The sequence below is a fragment of the Megalopta genalis genome, chromosome 5, assembly GCF_051020955.1.
Source record: "Megalopta genalis isolate 19385.01 chromosome 5, iyMegGena1_principal, whole genome shotgun sequence".
NCBI lineage: Eukaryota > Metazoa > Arthropoda > Insecta > Hymenoptera > Halictidae > Megalopta > Megalopta genalis.
Genome location: NC_135017.1, coordinates 1,906,727 through 1,922,631, shown reverse-complemented (window position 1 = coordinate 1,922,631; position 15,905 = coordinate 1,906,727). Strand labels below are relative to the sequence as shown.

The window sequence follows — 15,905 nt, the reverse complement described above, 5'->3', positions numbered from 1 at the left end:
CGCCGCAATGTTGCCATGTCGTTAAAACCGTTTCACAAACTGAGTTTCATGAAACTGATTCCTGCTTCATGAGCCCGTTCTGCCGCGCGCCACGTTACTAGACCAGGGGAAAGTGGCGTGCGGGGAAGTCGTGAGCGGCGCGGCAGTTGCAGCAAGAACGCTCGTCGAATACTGTAAATATCTCAACAATAATAAAGAAATGTACATTTCTACAACCGAAGCCCCCCAGCTTAGACTTTTCTGAATCGAAATATCCCACTCCCGAACTGCTCACTCGAATATTGGCACGTCCATCTTACTTGATACGAACAGTTGTCACGAAGATATTCTGCCGCGCGCTGGGCGATAGTACTGGGATCACTAATGGTCAGAGCACGATGTGTTCTAACGACACCGGCGATGGTATATGGCGGTATCTTTGATATACAGGTTACGTCACCGTCGGTGCGAGCTGACGGAACCGGCGGAAACGTAATCTGATATTTTGGAATCTCAATCCTAAGTAAACTATAGATTAATTTTTGTCCGAGGGTAAAGTTGTTTTCCTTTGCATAAATTATTATTTCGTATTATTTTATTTACCAATTCAACATCGCTAATCATACCATATCATACAATTTACCTTTTCCAATATGTTCATTCCATTCACTATGTTGAATTGTAGCTTCCTCAGTATCATCAACATTTCTTTCTTCTTCCAAGACCAATTCTCGTAAACGATCTGACGATGCAATTTTATTTATGTTTCTCCTTCTGGGCAATCCGATCTCTTCCTCATCGCTGCTATCCGAATTTGTGTGAATATCGTAACAGGTCTTTTTTTCACTGCCATATGACTCACTAAGAACTAACTCTCTCATTTGTCTTTTCATTATTGAAACAAAATAAAGCCAGAGATTTTAAGTTGTATCACTCGGCACTCGGCAAAGATTCCAACTGTTCATGCAGGTGTCACGGGATCGTATCAGGTCTTGAAGAAATGACGTATGCTTCTTTATACTCTTCATACTACTCTTTATAGTATGAAGAAGGTTATAAATTCAAATAATCGCGAAATTTAGAATTATTACATCAACAGTTCACAAAAGATCTTGTCTGAACGAAAGTAATTAAGTATTTCCGTAGAAAATACCAAAGTAACGCTTAGAACACGGAGCGAATAATGAAGATTTTTAATGACATGAACAAGGTGTGGCTTAGTTAGAATCGAACTGGTCAATGACTGCTTTATTCGGAGGTCCGCGCGTTTTTATACATGTAAGTGTTTATAAGAGCATATCCGGTGCGATTAGATTAGGCGTCGGAGACGTCGGAATGTCACCTTGCTTCACACAGGAACAGAAACATCAAAAGCGTACGCTTCCTACAGCGGCACAGGTGGCCTGAAGAACGAATGTGTCTCTCAGTAGCAGTACCAGACGAATCAGAATTTTATATATTTTATATTTTATAACATCTATTAGAATTATGACTTGGATTATTTCTTAAATGAATATGATATTAAATCTTTTCCTTAAAAGTTTTATTATTACTTTTATATGAAAGAAGGTATATGTACGAAATATCCCACGTGTGTACTTTTCATACAATACCTCATTTGTATCGAAAATTTTGGGTTTTTACAAAAGTTCATTTCTTTAAAAAACTGAGGGTGATGGAACAATTCGGTTTTCGGATTCTTCTACAGGGAGTGAAGCTCTACAAGAATTTCATAGTGACCATAGGAACCCAGAAAAAAAATTTGATTTTGTCGGACAGTGTTATAGGAAATCAGGAAAAAAGTGATGGCGATGGAGTAATTCGTAAATAAGATAAACAGCAGATATGGTGAAAACGATCCTTTTAATAAAAATTTATTATATATTTAGAGCTCCCCCCTCCTCGTCCTCCTCGTCCTCCTCGTCCTCCTCGTCCTCCTCGTCCTCCTCGTCCTCCTCGTCCTCCTCTCCCTTTCCTTTTTTCCCCCCTCTTCTGGGGGCCATACATAGTCTTCTTCAGTAGCTTCTTCAGCTCTCTCTGCAACATATAAGTATATATTATTATTATTATTTGTCATTATACATAATATTATATTATATTATATGTAAAAGTATGTTTCATTTACTTACATTTGCTGCCACCAGATTTGGCAGGTTAGGCCTCGCCAGCCCTCTGGCCAGCTGCCCAAGGATATTCCTCCATTGTGACTGTAACATAACAGCAGAATTAGAAGTATATATATTATAAATATACATTCTGTTTCTTACACATATATTGCATATACTTACAGCCCTCCCGGACTCGTACGCGGCAGCGATTTCTCGCTGCCGCGCTAATATTGAGTCCAGCGGCTCGTTCGCGGCGGAGGTGTCCGTCGCTGCTGAGGTCGCCGTTGATGCTGCGGCGGTGTTCGCCGCTGCTGACGTCGCCGTTGATGCTGCGGCGGTGTTCGCCGCTGCTGATCCGGCGGATGCGTTTGCTTCTTCTAACTGCATTTCCTGCATTTTTTGTTCGACTTCTCGTTCCATATTTCTGCAAAAAAAATAATATTATTAAAATAAATTGCTACACGATTACTAGAACAAATTTCCACAATACTAAATTTTATCGCGTTATAAATTCGAAATAAAATCAATTGAATCGTTTGCATACCAGATGGTTCTAAAAAAACAGGATCGAAAAACGCCAAAGAGCGCGATCGCGCTCCTTCGATTACATAACTAATATTTTAACTTATATTCAACGAAAAATATACTACATGTATATGCCCTGGCTTTTCTCAACCCAAAATCTGAAGAGCGCGAAAGTGGCTCGTGGTACGCAAACGTTTCAAAACTTTGAAATTCTAATGCCACATACATAGTTTATATATTAGTATGTACTTACTATGTATGTACTTATTTCTTGGTTCCTTACTCCTCCAAGAGTTCAACGTTGAATGAAACTGCGACCCTTCGCAGTTCGAAGTTAGGCCCAGTGTCGGTCTCGGAGCCGTGTTTGTGGTGGGGGGATTTTCAAAATGGGACTATATGATGCGCCAATAGTTCAAATAGTATCATTGGTTGTCTGCCAATGGTTCAAATAGTATCATTGGTTGTCTGCCAATGGTTCAAATAATGTCATTGGTTGTCTGCCAATGGTTCAAATAATATCATTGGTTGTCTGCCAGTGGCAATGTCCAATGGTAGCATCGCAAGCATACCCTGGTCCAAATCATGATCCCACACAACGGTTGCTTTCCCTATTTCGAATTTCCCGCTACCGCTGTTTGCAGTTCGAAAATGATTTGTTTACACTTTCGTAGACGATAAAGCTACATGTATTAGTAGTATCGTAACGTGACTCCCATTCAGCTGTTCTCTGCGTTTTAACGTCGCGTTCAGTCGTGATTTGTTCTCCAAGTGATACGGTCTAGGAGTGAAAAGCGCGCGATTTTTATTTCTTATAGTTTTAGATTTTTTCTATTTCATTCTATTTCATTCTACTTCATTCTATTTTATTTTATTCAATTCTACTCTTTTTGACTCTACTTTTATATTCTACTCTATTCGTCATTATTCTACTGCATTTCATTGTAAACAATAGAAACAGATAAATTTAACAATTTCAAAAGTGTAGCGAAACGATGCCAAAGGTTGTGAATTCAATGAATTGGGAGGATGTGGTTTCTTCCCAATTGCTTAGACGTATGAAGGGGGGTGCATCGAAAAAACTGACCTTGACCACACCAAGATACAGCAAAAGAAAAATTATGAAGGAGAGGTAAGTGAGCATTTTGTTTCGTTACTACGATTTCGGTAATATGTTTCGATATGGTAAGAGCAAAAGTTCTCATTACTGCTGGAAATACATTTTTTCGCTTTCTCGCTTTTGTACTTCCATTTCTCGGATTTTTTTGATATTGACATATGCTGTAGTCCATATTCAATCATTAGAATGAAGTTGCAAAACAAAATCAACGGGTCGAAGCAGCTGATTTTAGTGTCATTTATACGTCATTTATATTTCACGTAAATTTCTGTATCATCGAAAGCACTGACATCGAGATATCCATTCCTTTATGGTCACGTCCGTGTCGTAAACCCGGTCGCAAAGACTCCACGTAAACCTTGATAGCATTCGACTAACACGATTAACTATGTAATGTCTATCTTTTCCTTTTTCCTGTTTTTTGGCTCATCGTAAACAAGACGTAAACCTTGACAGCCATAAGGTCCCATAAACCCGGAATTTCCGAAGGGTCAGCCGACGCCCGGGGCATGAACCAGGGTCGCATAGACTCCACGACCCAGCGACTAGCGTTCCTACCCCCTGTAATATTAAAAATTAATCTCTACTTTTCACTCGTATAAAAACTATTTAAATTTTTAGATGAATTCATAAATTGTATGTACGACAAATATTTTGTAGCCAATTTTTTAGCCGCAATTAAAATAATATATATATATTCTCACTCCAACAAAGCAAATTAATTCATAATTAACAGTTCAATATAATTCAATCAAATAAACCTAAATAAAATAAATTATATTATTACAATCGTAGTACTAATTAACTATAACCCAATTATTTACTTCTAAGAAAATTACCCCGTAACTGTATATTAGAAATCAAATTCAATTATTCAATTAGATAATTTCATATCTCTCGAACCGAAATCAAAATAAAAATTATATTCAACTCTATTATAAATTAATCCCACATTATAGAATTGTAATGAAAACATTGTCCAGGTTATGATTCGAAATGGTTGCAACGGCACAGTGACTGGCTCACATTATTTAATTAATAATATCAATCTATTTAGATCGAACGGTATAGTACTCATTTGAAAACCTTTATTTTTGTTTGTATATTTTGCATTTATAGAACTCAACAAGCTGCAGCGGCAAGAAAGATGCGCACCGAGAAGATCGAAGCAGCGGAGGTAAGTCAAGAAATGCCCCATTTCATCATCGAGCCAGGAACGCAAGAGCAATCATGTGCACAGCCAATCATCGATGAAGGATTAACCATAACGGACTTCCGGTTCGTGGTGGAGCAGGTACTACTGATAGGGTACCACTCGGCAACGTTCGAATGCACCACGCAACATTTGCAAGTGATCGGGATGAAGCGCTCGGGATTCATAGCAACGATAACTCTGAAGTGCAAGATGTGCCAATATGAAGCGGAAGTGCACAGTCAAACGGCAGACAACAAAACAATGGACTTGCATTATACTGCGGCCCTCGCTACAATCACTTCTGGAGGTGGTTACGCAAAGATGGAAGAAATGTTTGCAACAATGAACATTCCATACATATCAAGGATGGAATATCGAAGACGTCATGACGACATTGTTGCAGATTTGTTAAGTCTTGCTGAAGCAGAAATGCTAGCAGCGGCAGAAGAGGAGAAACAATTAGCCGTCCGAAGAGGCGACGTTTCAGTTTCCGGTATCCCTTTCATCCCCGTCGTGGCTGACGGCAGCTGGATGAAGAGATCGTACCATACTGGAAGGTATGACTCCTTGTCCGGTATTGGTGCAATAGCGGGATACCACACAAAAAAAGTGTTATTTGCAGGTGTGAAAAATAAAGTGTGTTTGATTTGCCGCAACGCTTCGAAGAGGAAGGAAAGCCCCAGAGAACATAGGTGCTTCAAGAACTGGGGACGAAATGAGACGTCCAAGAGAATGGAGAGTGCTGCAATTGCTGAGGGTTTCCAGACCAGCATACAAAAAAGAGGTCTGATATATAATATCTTGATCGCCGATGGCGACAGCAGCGTGTATAAAAGGATTTTGGATTGTGATCCATACAAGGCAGAGATGGTTCGTGTTAAAAAGATTGAGTGCACGAACCATTTATTGCGCAATTTTTGCAACAAAATTAAAGATGTTGTAAAGAAGACTCCACCTGGAATTTATCGAAAAGCCGTAGAAAATAATATTCGTAGACTGCGCACAGATGTCGTGAAGGCTGCAGATTACAGATCGAAGGAAAATCTTCCGACCCAACAAAAAATAAAAAATTTGCAAACGGACATACTAAATATTCCTAGCCACGTTTTCGGAGAGCACAAGGAGTGTCGAAGACTAGGATATTTCTGCGACCGCCCAGCAAATACAGGAGAAGACAACTTGGTACCGCATCTCAAGCAAATCGGCATATATGACCGAATGCATGAGATCTTCCGTCCATTGATGGCTCATGCTGAAAGTTTATTACATAATACTACAAACAATCCAGTTGAGAGCCTCAATGCAATCATTGCAAAATATACCGGTGGGAAAAGGATAAATTGGGGCCAGAGAGGGTCATATTCTGCGAGATGTGCAGCTGCTGTTGTACAGCACAACACGCAAAAACTGATATCGAAGCTAATAGAGGGCAAGGGTGCGAGGCCGCCGAAATTGATAGAAGAATTAGAAGAAAGAAGGAAAGGTAGTAATGAAAAAGCAAAGGAAAGGAACAGAAATTCTCCGAAGAAGGTGAGAAACCCGTTTTGTTCAACAACGGACCCGGATTATGGAGTTAGCGCAGAGAAACCGGATATGGAGCAACATCTATTGAACTTTGAAAAAGAAAGGCACATGGAGATGCTGCAGGATTGGCAGACGAATCGAAAGAAAATAGAGAGGGATACCTTGGAACAAAATACAAGCCACGAGTGGCATACATACCGATCCAAATTACTTACAGCGTCGAACTTTGGCAAAGTGTGTCGGCGAAGGAAAACAACCAACTGTGGAAATTTGGTAAAATCACTGCTGTATCCAAACATATTGAAGCTGCCTGCCATTGAATATGGTCGGCAGTGTGAGAATATTGCCCGCGAACAACTTGCGAAGGAGGAAGATGTGGAAATCCGCAAATGCGGTCTCTTCATTGATGCAGAGATACCATTTTTGGGGGCAACTCCGGACGGCATAATTGACGACGACGGTATCGTGGTTATTAAATGCCCGAAGACGGCAGAAAAGTTCTCGCCAGAAGAAGCGATAAAAAATATTCAACCAGTACGAAGAATATTTGAAGATGATGCAGGTACTGCATTACGCAGAACCCATCACTATTTTTACCAAGTGCAGGGACAACTGCACATAACAGGTCGACAATATTGTCTGTTTTGTTTGTGGACACTAAAGGGTATGAAAACCATAAAAGTAAGCAAAGACGACACATTTTGGCATAATGAAATGAAATCGAAATTGTCGCGATTCTACGTCCATTGTATGTTGCCCGAAATATTGGACAGCCGCTACATTAGGAACATGAGCATCCGAGAGGCCACAGAAACGGAGTACGAAAAACCAATTGTGATTAGCACAAAACTAATTAAAAAACCTCAAGCGAACCCACGCAATGTCGGGTCGCACACTTAGCGTGCGCCTTCGCTGATTATTTCAGCGAAGGAATTTTCAAAAAGATCTTAGCTCGCGAGTCATTAGATTCGCTCGAGCGTACCCACGCAATGTCGGGTTGCACACTTAGTGTGCGAATTTTTCCTTGCATGTTGCAGATGATGTTCACGCGGATCGGCAGTGAGGTGTGCTTGCGATGCTACCATTGACAGCGCCAATGCGGTTGAGGGAACGACCGACAATGTTCTGGCCAGAAGGAAAGAAATCGCTCTGGCATTCAACGCCGGGAAAACTGTAGGTATATGCAACATATATGTACGATGAAATGCTTATTCATAATGTATGTACTTCTAATTCTACGTCTATGTTACAGGCGAGTATGAAGACAGTTCTGGCTAAATTGGCTCGGGGGATGACAAAACCCTCGAGGGTGGATTTAGTTGCTGCCAACATAAGTAAATGTAAAATAATAAATGAAAAATACTTTCGGCGTATAATAATGAATTATAATAGTAATAGATACTTTCACGTTACAGAGAGAACTGAAAAAAAAACAGGAGAAAAATATGGCCCCCGAAAAAGGGGAAACCGAAATGAGCATGAGGGAGAAGGACTAAGAGGACGAGGAGGACGAGGAGGACGACGGGGACGAGGAAGACGAGGAGGACGATGAGGAGGAGGAGGACGACGAGGACGAGGAGAACGAGGAGGACGATGAGGACGATATATTCCAACAGGTCACCATTGGCAGATATGCTGACCAAGCCACTTCCAAGACAGAAGTTCATCCAAATGAGAGTTGAAATGGCCGTACAATAATATAATTTTTTTTTTTTTGTACAATTATTATAAGAAGTAAATGGTCTGGTCAGGTTTTTCTGGGTTTCCCTTGACCCTCAGCAACAAATGTTGGACCATATTGTATTTCCCCAGAAGAGAGAAGGTATATCATATCTAGTTAATAAATATAAGAATATTAGACATACATATTTTTTGTTACATATAAATCAAGTATTTCTTTCTTGTTTAATTTTTGAGGGGGCGTGTTGAAATTTTAGCCTCGAACAAAAATTAATCTATAGTTTACTTAGTAAGATATCTTCAGTTGATATCGGTTTACATTTCGCCGGCTCCGTCAGCGGGCAGCGACGGTGACGTAATCTGTATATATTAGATGCCGCGATACATCATCGCCGGTACCTTTTGATGTACATCGTGCCCTGACCGTCACGTATACACCACAGACTTACGAAAACTGCAGTGCGGGAAATTTGAAACCTAATGGACAAAAACTAACAGATAGTGAACAATCATTAACAAAATTGTTTAAACAATTTTTAACAACAATTGACAATTTTTCGGACTTTTTAATAATAAATAAATTTTTTTTTTTTTTTTTTGGGGGGGGGAAAAAAAAAGAAATCAAAGATATACGAAAGTTCCGCGACCAAGTGGTGCGCCGCGTGACCTCGTCACGCGGGTGCAAAAATGGACCTCGAAATGGACACCGACTGGAAGGCCGTCCAATCCCGAGAAGCAAGGAAGCTGGGCAGCAAGCTCAAGCGGAAGGCCTCTGAGGATGATGAGAGGGACAGACCAAGGGAAAACAAGCGACTCAACAATGCGGACCCCGACACCACAGCACCATCCCCCCTGCTGCTCCTCCTAACATTCAGCCAGGAGCTCGCCGAGAGCCTTCCTGAAGAAGATGCCAAGCACTTCAAAGGGCTAATCAAAAAGGCCTACACCTATACAGAGAACCTGATCGCAGAGAACAACTCCCTGAGGACCAAAGCCCGCGAACGCGACACGATCGAGGGAAGACTCGACAGCCTCGCAAAAATCGTGGGGAACGTGGTAAACACTCTGGGGAGAACTGCCAATCAAGCACAAACAGCTCCACCACCCACCACCTACGCCAGCGCCACTAAGTCAACGCCAAAAAACCACAGGGCAACAATAATACCAAACAGATTTGTGGCCACTATCTACCCTACGGAAAATACCCCGACCTCCAGCAGCGATAACACTAAGGCAGCCATTGTCAACTCAATTGCCCCGGCAAAGGAGAACATAAAAATACGCAACCTCCGCAAAATCAACAATAACGGAATATTAATCGAAACGGAAACAAAGGAAGACCTCGATAAGATCCTGCAGAACAAAGCATTGCCCAAAGTTGGCCTGAAGGCGGACCTCCCGCAGAAGAAGAGACCGCGCATAATAGTGTATGGAGGGCCCAATACCGTCGAAGAAAGTGCTATACTCAGTGCCCTCAAAAATCAGAATCTCGAACACTTGACAGAAGAGGACTTCCAGAAGAAAATAAAAATCCTCTACAAAACAGGCGACAGGTCCAAGGACACCACCAACTGGGTCCTGGAAACATCACCCGATATCAGAGAAATTCTTTTCGCCGTCGGACGCATGTTCATTGGATGGCACTCCTGCGCGATTCGTGACTACAACATAGTCAGCAGGTGTTACAAATGCCAGGCCTTTGGCCACATATCCAAGCATTGCAGGGCTACAATCGAGACGTGCGGACACTGCGCTAGCGATGGACACTCCTTCGACAAATGCCCCAACAAAAGCAGCCACCCCACTTGCATCAATTGCAAAAGGGTGAACAGAACCTGCGACCACTCATCCAGAAGCAAGGACTGCCCTGCATACCGGTACGCCATGGAGGTTAACTCAAGTAGGATCGATTATGGTAAGTAAGCCATCAACGAATTCCAACACAGGAACCGTAGGGAGCAACACTCTGCAACCTAGGAAAAGCCGTGTCTCCAATATTAGAATAGGCCAAATCAATGCTAATAATAACAGGACGGTTATGGACGAGCTGAGGTCGATAGCCTCAAACAAAAGGTTGGACATCTTAGCTCTCCAGGAGCCGTACATGCAACAGAATTCCAGATCCCTAAACACGATGGGCATCACTGCACAAGTGGTGACCGACACGAAAAAATTTTCAGACGTACAATCCAAAAATCTCATAAAAACCGCGATAGTAGTAAACAACCCGGAGTTCACCACGCTGAAGATCGAGCACCTCTGTAACACGCACTTTGCTTGTGCGGAAATAACAGCTGGTGACCTCGGGTTCTATGTGGTGAGCTCCTATTTCCAGTGCTCAGATTCCATCTCACAATACATTGACCACCTTGATAGAATATTGTCCAGCCTCCGAGGGAAAAGTGTCCTAGTCCTCGCAGACATAAACGCGAAATCCACCCTCTGGCACAACCTTGACACCGACAATAGAGGCGAAGCTGTCGAAGATCTCATCTCACAGCACAACCTCTTCATAGCCAATCAATTATCTAGCGCATGGTCCTTTGATAACACCAGAGGAAAGTCCAACATAGACATAACCCTGGTGGCCGGCCCGCTGGCAAACAGGGTCCACAATTGGGACATACACGACAAGGTGACCATGAGCGACCATAATCTAATTACGTTTCAAATTGAACACTCAGACGAGAGAGATCTCGGGCTTCCCACCAACCGGTTTAATCTAAAGCGGGCAAACTGGAAGAAGTTCGAGAACACCCTCACCTCTGAGCTCACACAAAATTCAAATATCAGTAACACGCAAGCGAAGGAGCTCGAGGACAGGATCACCCTAGCCAGTATTGTATCGATCCCTCGGAAAGCATGCTTCGTTAAATCCGTCCCATGGTGGAATAAAGAGCTGGACACCCTAAAAAAAGAAGTCCGGAAACTTAGGAGGCAGACTCAGCAAACACACAACCCCGCACTCAAAGAGAAACTTAACCTACAATACAGAGCCACCAGAAATAGATATTATGCTCTCATTAAAAGATCTAAACTCAGTAGCTGGCAAAACTTCGTAACCACTGAGGGGAACAAAGACGCATGGGGTGTTATCTATAAACTACAAACAAAGAAAATACCCACCATGAAAGTCTGCAATAACCTCAGCAACCTAAATGACCACACGCTAACCTGGTGTGACACAGCTGAGCTACTCCTAAACAGCCTTGTCCCGGACGACGAGGTGGAATCTGAGACACAATGCCACAAAAGAGTTAGAACTAGTACCCGGTCCCCTCCGGACAGCAGCAACACCCCTGCGTTCAGTTCAGCTGAAATAAGCGACGCAATAAAAAAGATAAAAGGAAAGAAGGCCCCGGGCATTGACGCAATGGAACCTGAAATTCTGAAAAAATCTTGGCCCATATTACACACGCAAATCATAAAATTATTTAACACTTGCCTAGAAACAGCTATATTTCCAGATAGGTGGAAGCGGGGCGAAATCAGAGTCCTACTGAAGAACTCTGAAAAAACCCCGCCGACCCTAAGTCGTATAGACCGATCTGCCTGTTACCAGTCCTTAGCAAAACACTTGAAAGGCTGATCGCAGGCAGACTAAAACACATACTAGACACCCACACATTAGTCGCAGACCAACAATATGGCTTCCGCCATGCCAGATCCTCGGAGGATGCCATTGTTAGAGTCAGGCAAATAACAGCGCAATGCCAAAAACGATACGTCATAGGACTTCTCTTCGACATAGCTGGCGCATTCGACAATGTCTGGTGGCCTTCTATTCTCAATAGCCTAAAGAAACGAAACTGCCCTGCAAATCTCTACGGTCTCATCCAGAGCTATCTCTCGGGGAGATCCGTGCAGATAACCAGCAGGAGCGGCAGGAAAGTCGGCAAAAGCAGCACTAAAGGGTGCCCGCAAGGGTCCGTCCTGGGACCGAGGTTCTGGAACCTGATATTTGACGACCTCTTGAACCTCATAGCCACTAAAAACATCGCTAGCGTCGCATACGCCGACGACCTCATTGTTCTAATTTCTGGGGACTCCAGAAAGGAACTTGAGGTCGAAGGCAACAAGGCGACCAAAACAATCGCAGAATGGTGCCGAGCACACAAGCTCCACCTGTCAGAGCCTAAGACCGAAATGATCCTCCTGAAGGGACTCCTGGACATCAGGCGCCCCCCTACTATCAAAATCGGGAACACATCTATTAAAATGAGGAACGTCGTCAGATATCTAGGGGTAAACTTCGGCCCCAGGTTCAACGTCACCCCACACGTGCACGAGATCGCGCGGAAGGCTAAGGCCATATTCCAGGGCTTCGCGAGAGTCTGCAAGTCTCACTGGGGGCTTGACTTCGGTACCACCCTAAAGCTATATAAAGGAGTATTTGTAGCAATAATCTGCTACGCAGCGGCGGGGTGGGCCGACAAGGTCAACACCCACCATATTAGGAGACTGCAGAGTGCGCAAAGGAATGCGCTACTCAGAGTTACGCGTGCATATAGAACAATCTCCAATGATGCCCTGAGAGTACTGGCCGCGGCTGCCCCGATCGACCTGCTGCTGCAGGAGAGGACCGCGCTATACAACCTCAGGAAAGGCAAGGAAATCATAATTGGAGACACGTCCATCCCACCAGTCACACACAACACACATACAGACACAGACACCACAACAGCACAAATAACACAACGCATCAAGAAACACACAGTAGATGTCTGGCAGATGCGATGGGACTCTTCCACCAAAGGTAGGATCACCCATCAATTCTTCCCAGACATCCCAACCAGATTACGGGCGAAACTAAAGGACATGGCAAGTTCAACTCCAAATTAAAGGAGCTGAACTTGGTAGAGTCCGACAAATGCAGCTGTGGAAGGCCAGACACGGTTGCACACGTAATCTTCGACTGCCCACTTCACACAGAACACCGGAAAAAACTAGAAGCACAATTCACAAGACAACACCTCCCATGGCCCTGTGAATTCAAGATGCTTACTGAACCAAAAGCAATCCTACACCTCCAGGCATTCGCAAAGTCAGCCATGAAAGCACGCGAATAGTACCCGGACAACAATAACAGTCCGCAATCGGCCGATTCCTGGCCTCGCAGGCATCCTGCGCAAGCAAGATGAGCCGAATCGGCCGCAATCAATTACTCATGCATTGCACCTTCGCATGAGTCTGCAAGGGACTGAGCATATGCCATGCATATGCTGACAACCCCGCCTCCACGTGGCCCCTGCTGGTAACACTGCCCCACTCACCTCCAAGCGAGGCTTGCACAGTGGAGCAGTGGCTAAGTGGGTTGTCTCCTGAAAAGGACAGTCCACCTTCCTGATGATCCCCACCATAGGTGATGGAAGGGTTTTTCACAGCACGTCCCCCTCGTACTGGTTTCGCTACACACAACACCGCTAGTATAAGCTGCACCGCAGCTTCGGAATAGCAGAGCCGGCGAAAGCCCCTAAAGCTCAAATTGTAGGCATTCAACTGTCACGTATACAATGTAAAACGAGTAACCTAGCGCGCGGCAGAATATCTTCGTGACAACTGTTCGTATCAAGTAAGATGGACGTGCCAATATTCGAGTGAGCAGTTCGGGAGTTGGATATTTCGATTCAGAAAAGTCTAAGCTGGGGGGCTTCGGTTGTAGAAATGTCCATTTCTTTATTATTGTTGAGATATTTACAGTATTCGACGAGCGTTCTTGCTGCAACTGCCGCGCCGCTCACGACTTCCCCGCACGCCACTTTCCCCTGGTCTAGTAACCTAGCGCGCGGCAGAACGGGCTCATGAAGCAGGAATCAGTTTCATGAAACTCAGTTTGTGAAACGGTTTTGACGACATGGCAACATTGCGGCGAGGAATGAAATGTGGCAACCATGTTTAGTCGCTATCCTTCTCTTTTAGCTTGCTTTCTCTCTTCCGTTACATTTTTACCGATACCCGTGATCACAGAAACATATGCGTGTGCCACCTGCCGGTCGAAAATATTTCTAATTTGGTTTGTCTAATGTCCGTTCGCACAACTGCAGCGCGACGATCCGCGTGATTTACTTGAATATACGTATATGGCTTTTCTTCTATGTGTGGGTCGTCATAGTGTGCGAAATCCCGGCCCCTTAGGTCCCAAGCGCTGTCTTTCGGGCACGTGGCGATTGGGCGGCTTTCCTCAACACCCACCCCTAATTTACTAGGGTAGGGAGGACCGAGGTGTCGTTATGGGCGAACCTCGGTCTACAGATCAGATACCTTTTGGATACCATTTAGACACCATTTCGATACCTTTTGGATACCATTTAGAAACCATTTCGATACCCTCTAGATACCTTCTAGACACTTTTAGATACCTCTCGTTTCCTTTAGATACGTTTCGAAACTCGCAACTCAACATTCTGGTATCTCCGCCGGAGAGTGTAAATAAATTGTTTTGCCTCACTCACGGTGTAAAGTTCGTTCCTCCTGATAGGGGAGGTGGTTCTTCGAACCTTCACTAGTCGACACAGTACGTGTAAATTTCACAAGGCTCGACCGATTCCTAAAAATCGACCGCGAACAATAACACCGATATTGTACGGTCCCGAAAGGACACATGTTGCTGTCCCCACGAACGACCAGCGGCCAAGGGTCCGCATCCCTTGCGCCGCACGTGCGACCACTCGAGATGCTCTCGACCTCGGGTTTCGAGAAAGCGGTCGCCCCCTTGAGCCATCGGGACCGTCGCCAGGCCAAGGGCCATAAATCCACATCGGGCCGTTCGGGCCCACGTCGTCATGCTGTTTCGGGGTAACGTCTCGCTCCGGAATTCTCAGCCGTTTTCGGCACGTTTTGGGGGTTTCCCAACATTGACTTGAGGGTGGGCTCGCGTCCTCCGCCGAAGAGGGGATCTAACGAGAAAATTCTCCTCCCTCAAGTCAATCGGCGAATGGGGATGACGTTTCCCCCAAACGGGGCCTTATCGAGACATTCCGCGAGGCGATAAAGGGACGATACTCCGACGCAGCAGGCGAGACGGTAGAGACAACGAGACGGTAGAGACAACTGAGACGCAGAGACAGATACGATAGAGACACGAGAGGGACACTAATTAAGACGCGATTTCATAACCATTCGATTTGTTAAACCGACCAACTCCCAACCACGGATCCTTTGAAACAGTCGCCCAAAGTTAAATCGGCCGGCGACAAGTGCAGGATAAAACATTATTCAATAAAATTGTTATTGTTGAATCTAAGAAGTTTTTAATATCCCCGGCACGACACATAACAGATATTATACACAAAAAACTGCCACAAGAACAAATTATGAAAGACATTGGAAACTGCTTAAACTGCCTCCGTTCGGGACACCCCGGGCGGGAGGCAGCGACGAACATCTCCGCATCGTCCACGGTCCATAACTGCGTCGCACACTGGAGCGGGAGCAGGGCCGTACTGCTCACGATCGCTCTAGTATGGGTGAGGGCCTTGTTGGACCAGGGGTCGGAGGCGACCTTCGTTTCCGAACCCCTCGTCCAGGCCCTCCACATTCCTAAGCGGCCCGCGGCTATCACCGTGACGGGTGCGAGGGACGCGCCGTCGTCTTACGGTTGACCGGGCGCGGGAACGCTCCTATGCCGCTTTCCGCGTTCGACGAGGAATGCGGCGAGGAATGAAATGTGGCAATCATGTTTAGTCGCTATCCTTCTCTTTCAGCTTTGTTTCTCTCTTCCGCTACATTTTTACCGACACATCGTGTTCGATACCTGTGGTCACAGAAACATATGCGT

General features: G+C 44.5%; 1 protein-coding gene across 2 annotated transcripts; it reads right to left on the bottom strand.

Annotated features, from left to right (window-relative positions):
• Positions 1–1,823: 1,823 nt before the first annotated feature.
• LOC143259464 (uncharacterized) lies at positions 1,824–4,864 on the bottom strand. Of its 2 annotated transcripts, XM_076521801.1 has the most exons (5): positions 2,866–4,864; positions 2,442–2,511; positions 2,268–2,402; positions 2,109–2,186; positions 1,824–2,016 (listed from the first exon to the last, which is right to left on the bottom strand). In XM_076521801.1, the coding sequence occupies exons 2-5, from the start codon at positions 2,505–2,507 to the stop codon at positions 1,843–1,845; spliced, it is 453 nt and encodes a 150-aa protein (XP_076377916.1). In that variant the 5' UTR covers positions 2,508–2,511; positions 2,866–4,864; the 3' UTR covers positions 1,824–1,842. The 2 variants fall into 2 exon arrangements, with proteins under 2 accessions (XP_076377916.1, XP_076377915.1); XM_076521800.1 differs by having other exon boundaries at positions 2,268–2,511.
• Between the last annotated feature and the right edge of the window lie 11,041 nt (positions 4,865–15,905).

Excerpts from the sequence above, each read along its gene's own strand:
- LOC143259464 (XM_076521800.1), bottom strand. The coding sequence starts at position 2,507 with ATGGAACGAGAAGTCGAACAAAAAATGCAGGAAATGCAGTTAGAAGAA. Across the intron at positions 2,187-2,267 it reads CGTACGAGTCCGGGAGGGCT|TCACAATGGAGGAATATCCT; the intron begins GTAAGTATATGC and ends GTTATGTTACAG. Across the intron at positions 2,017-2,108 it reads CAAATCTGGTGGCAGCAAAT|AGAGAGCTGAAGAAGCTACT; the intron begins GTAAGTAAATGA and ends TATATGTTGCAG.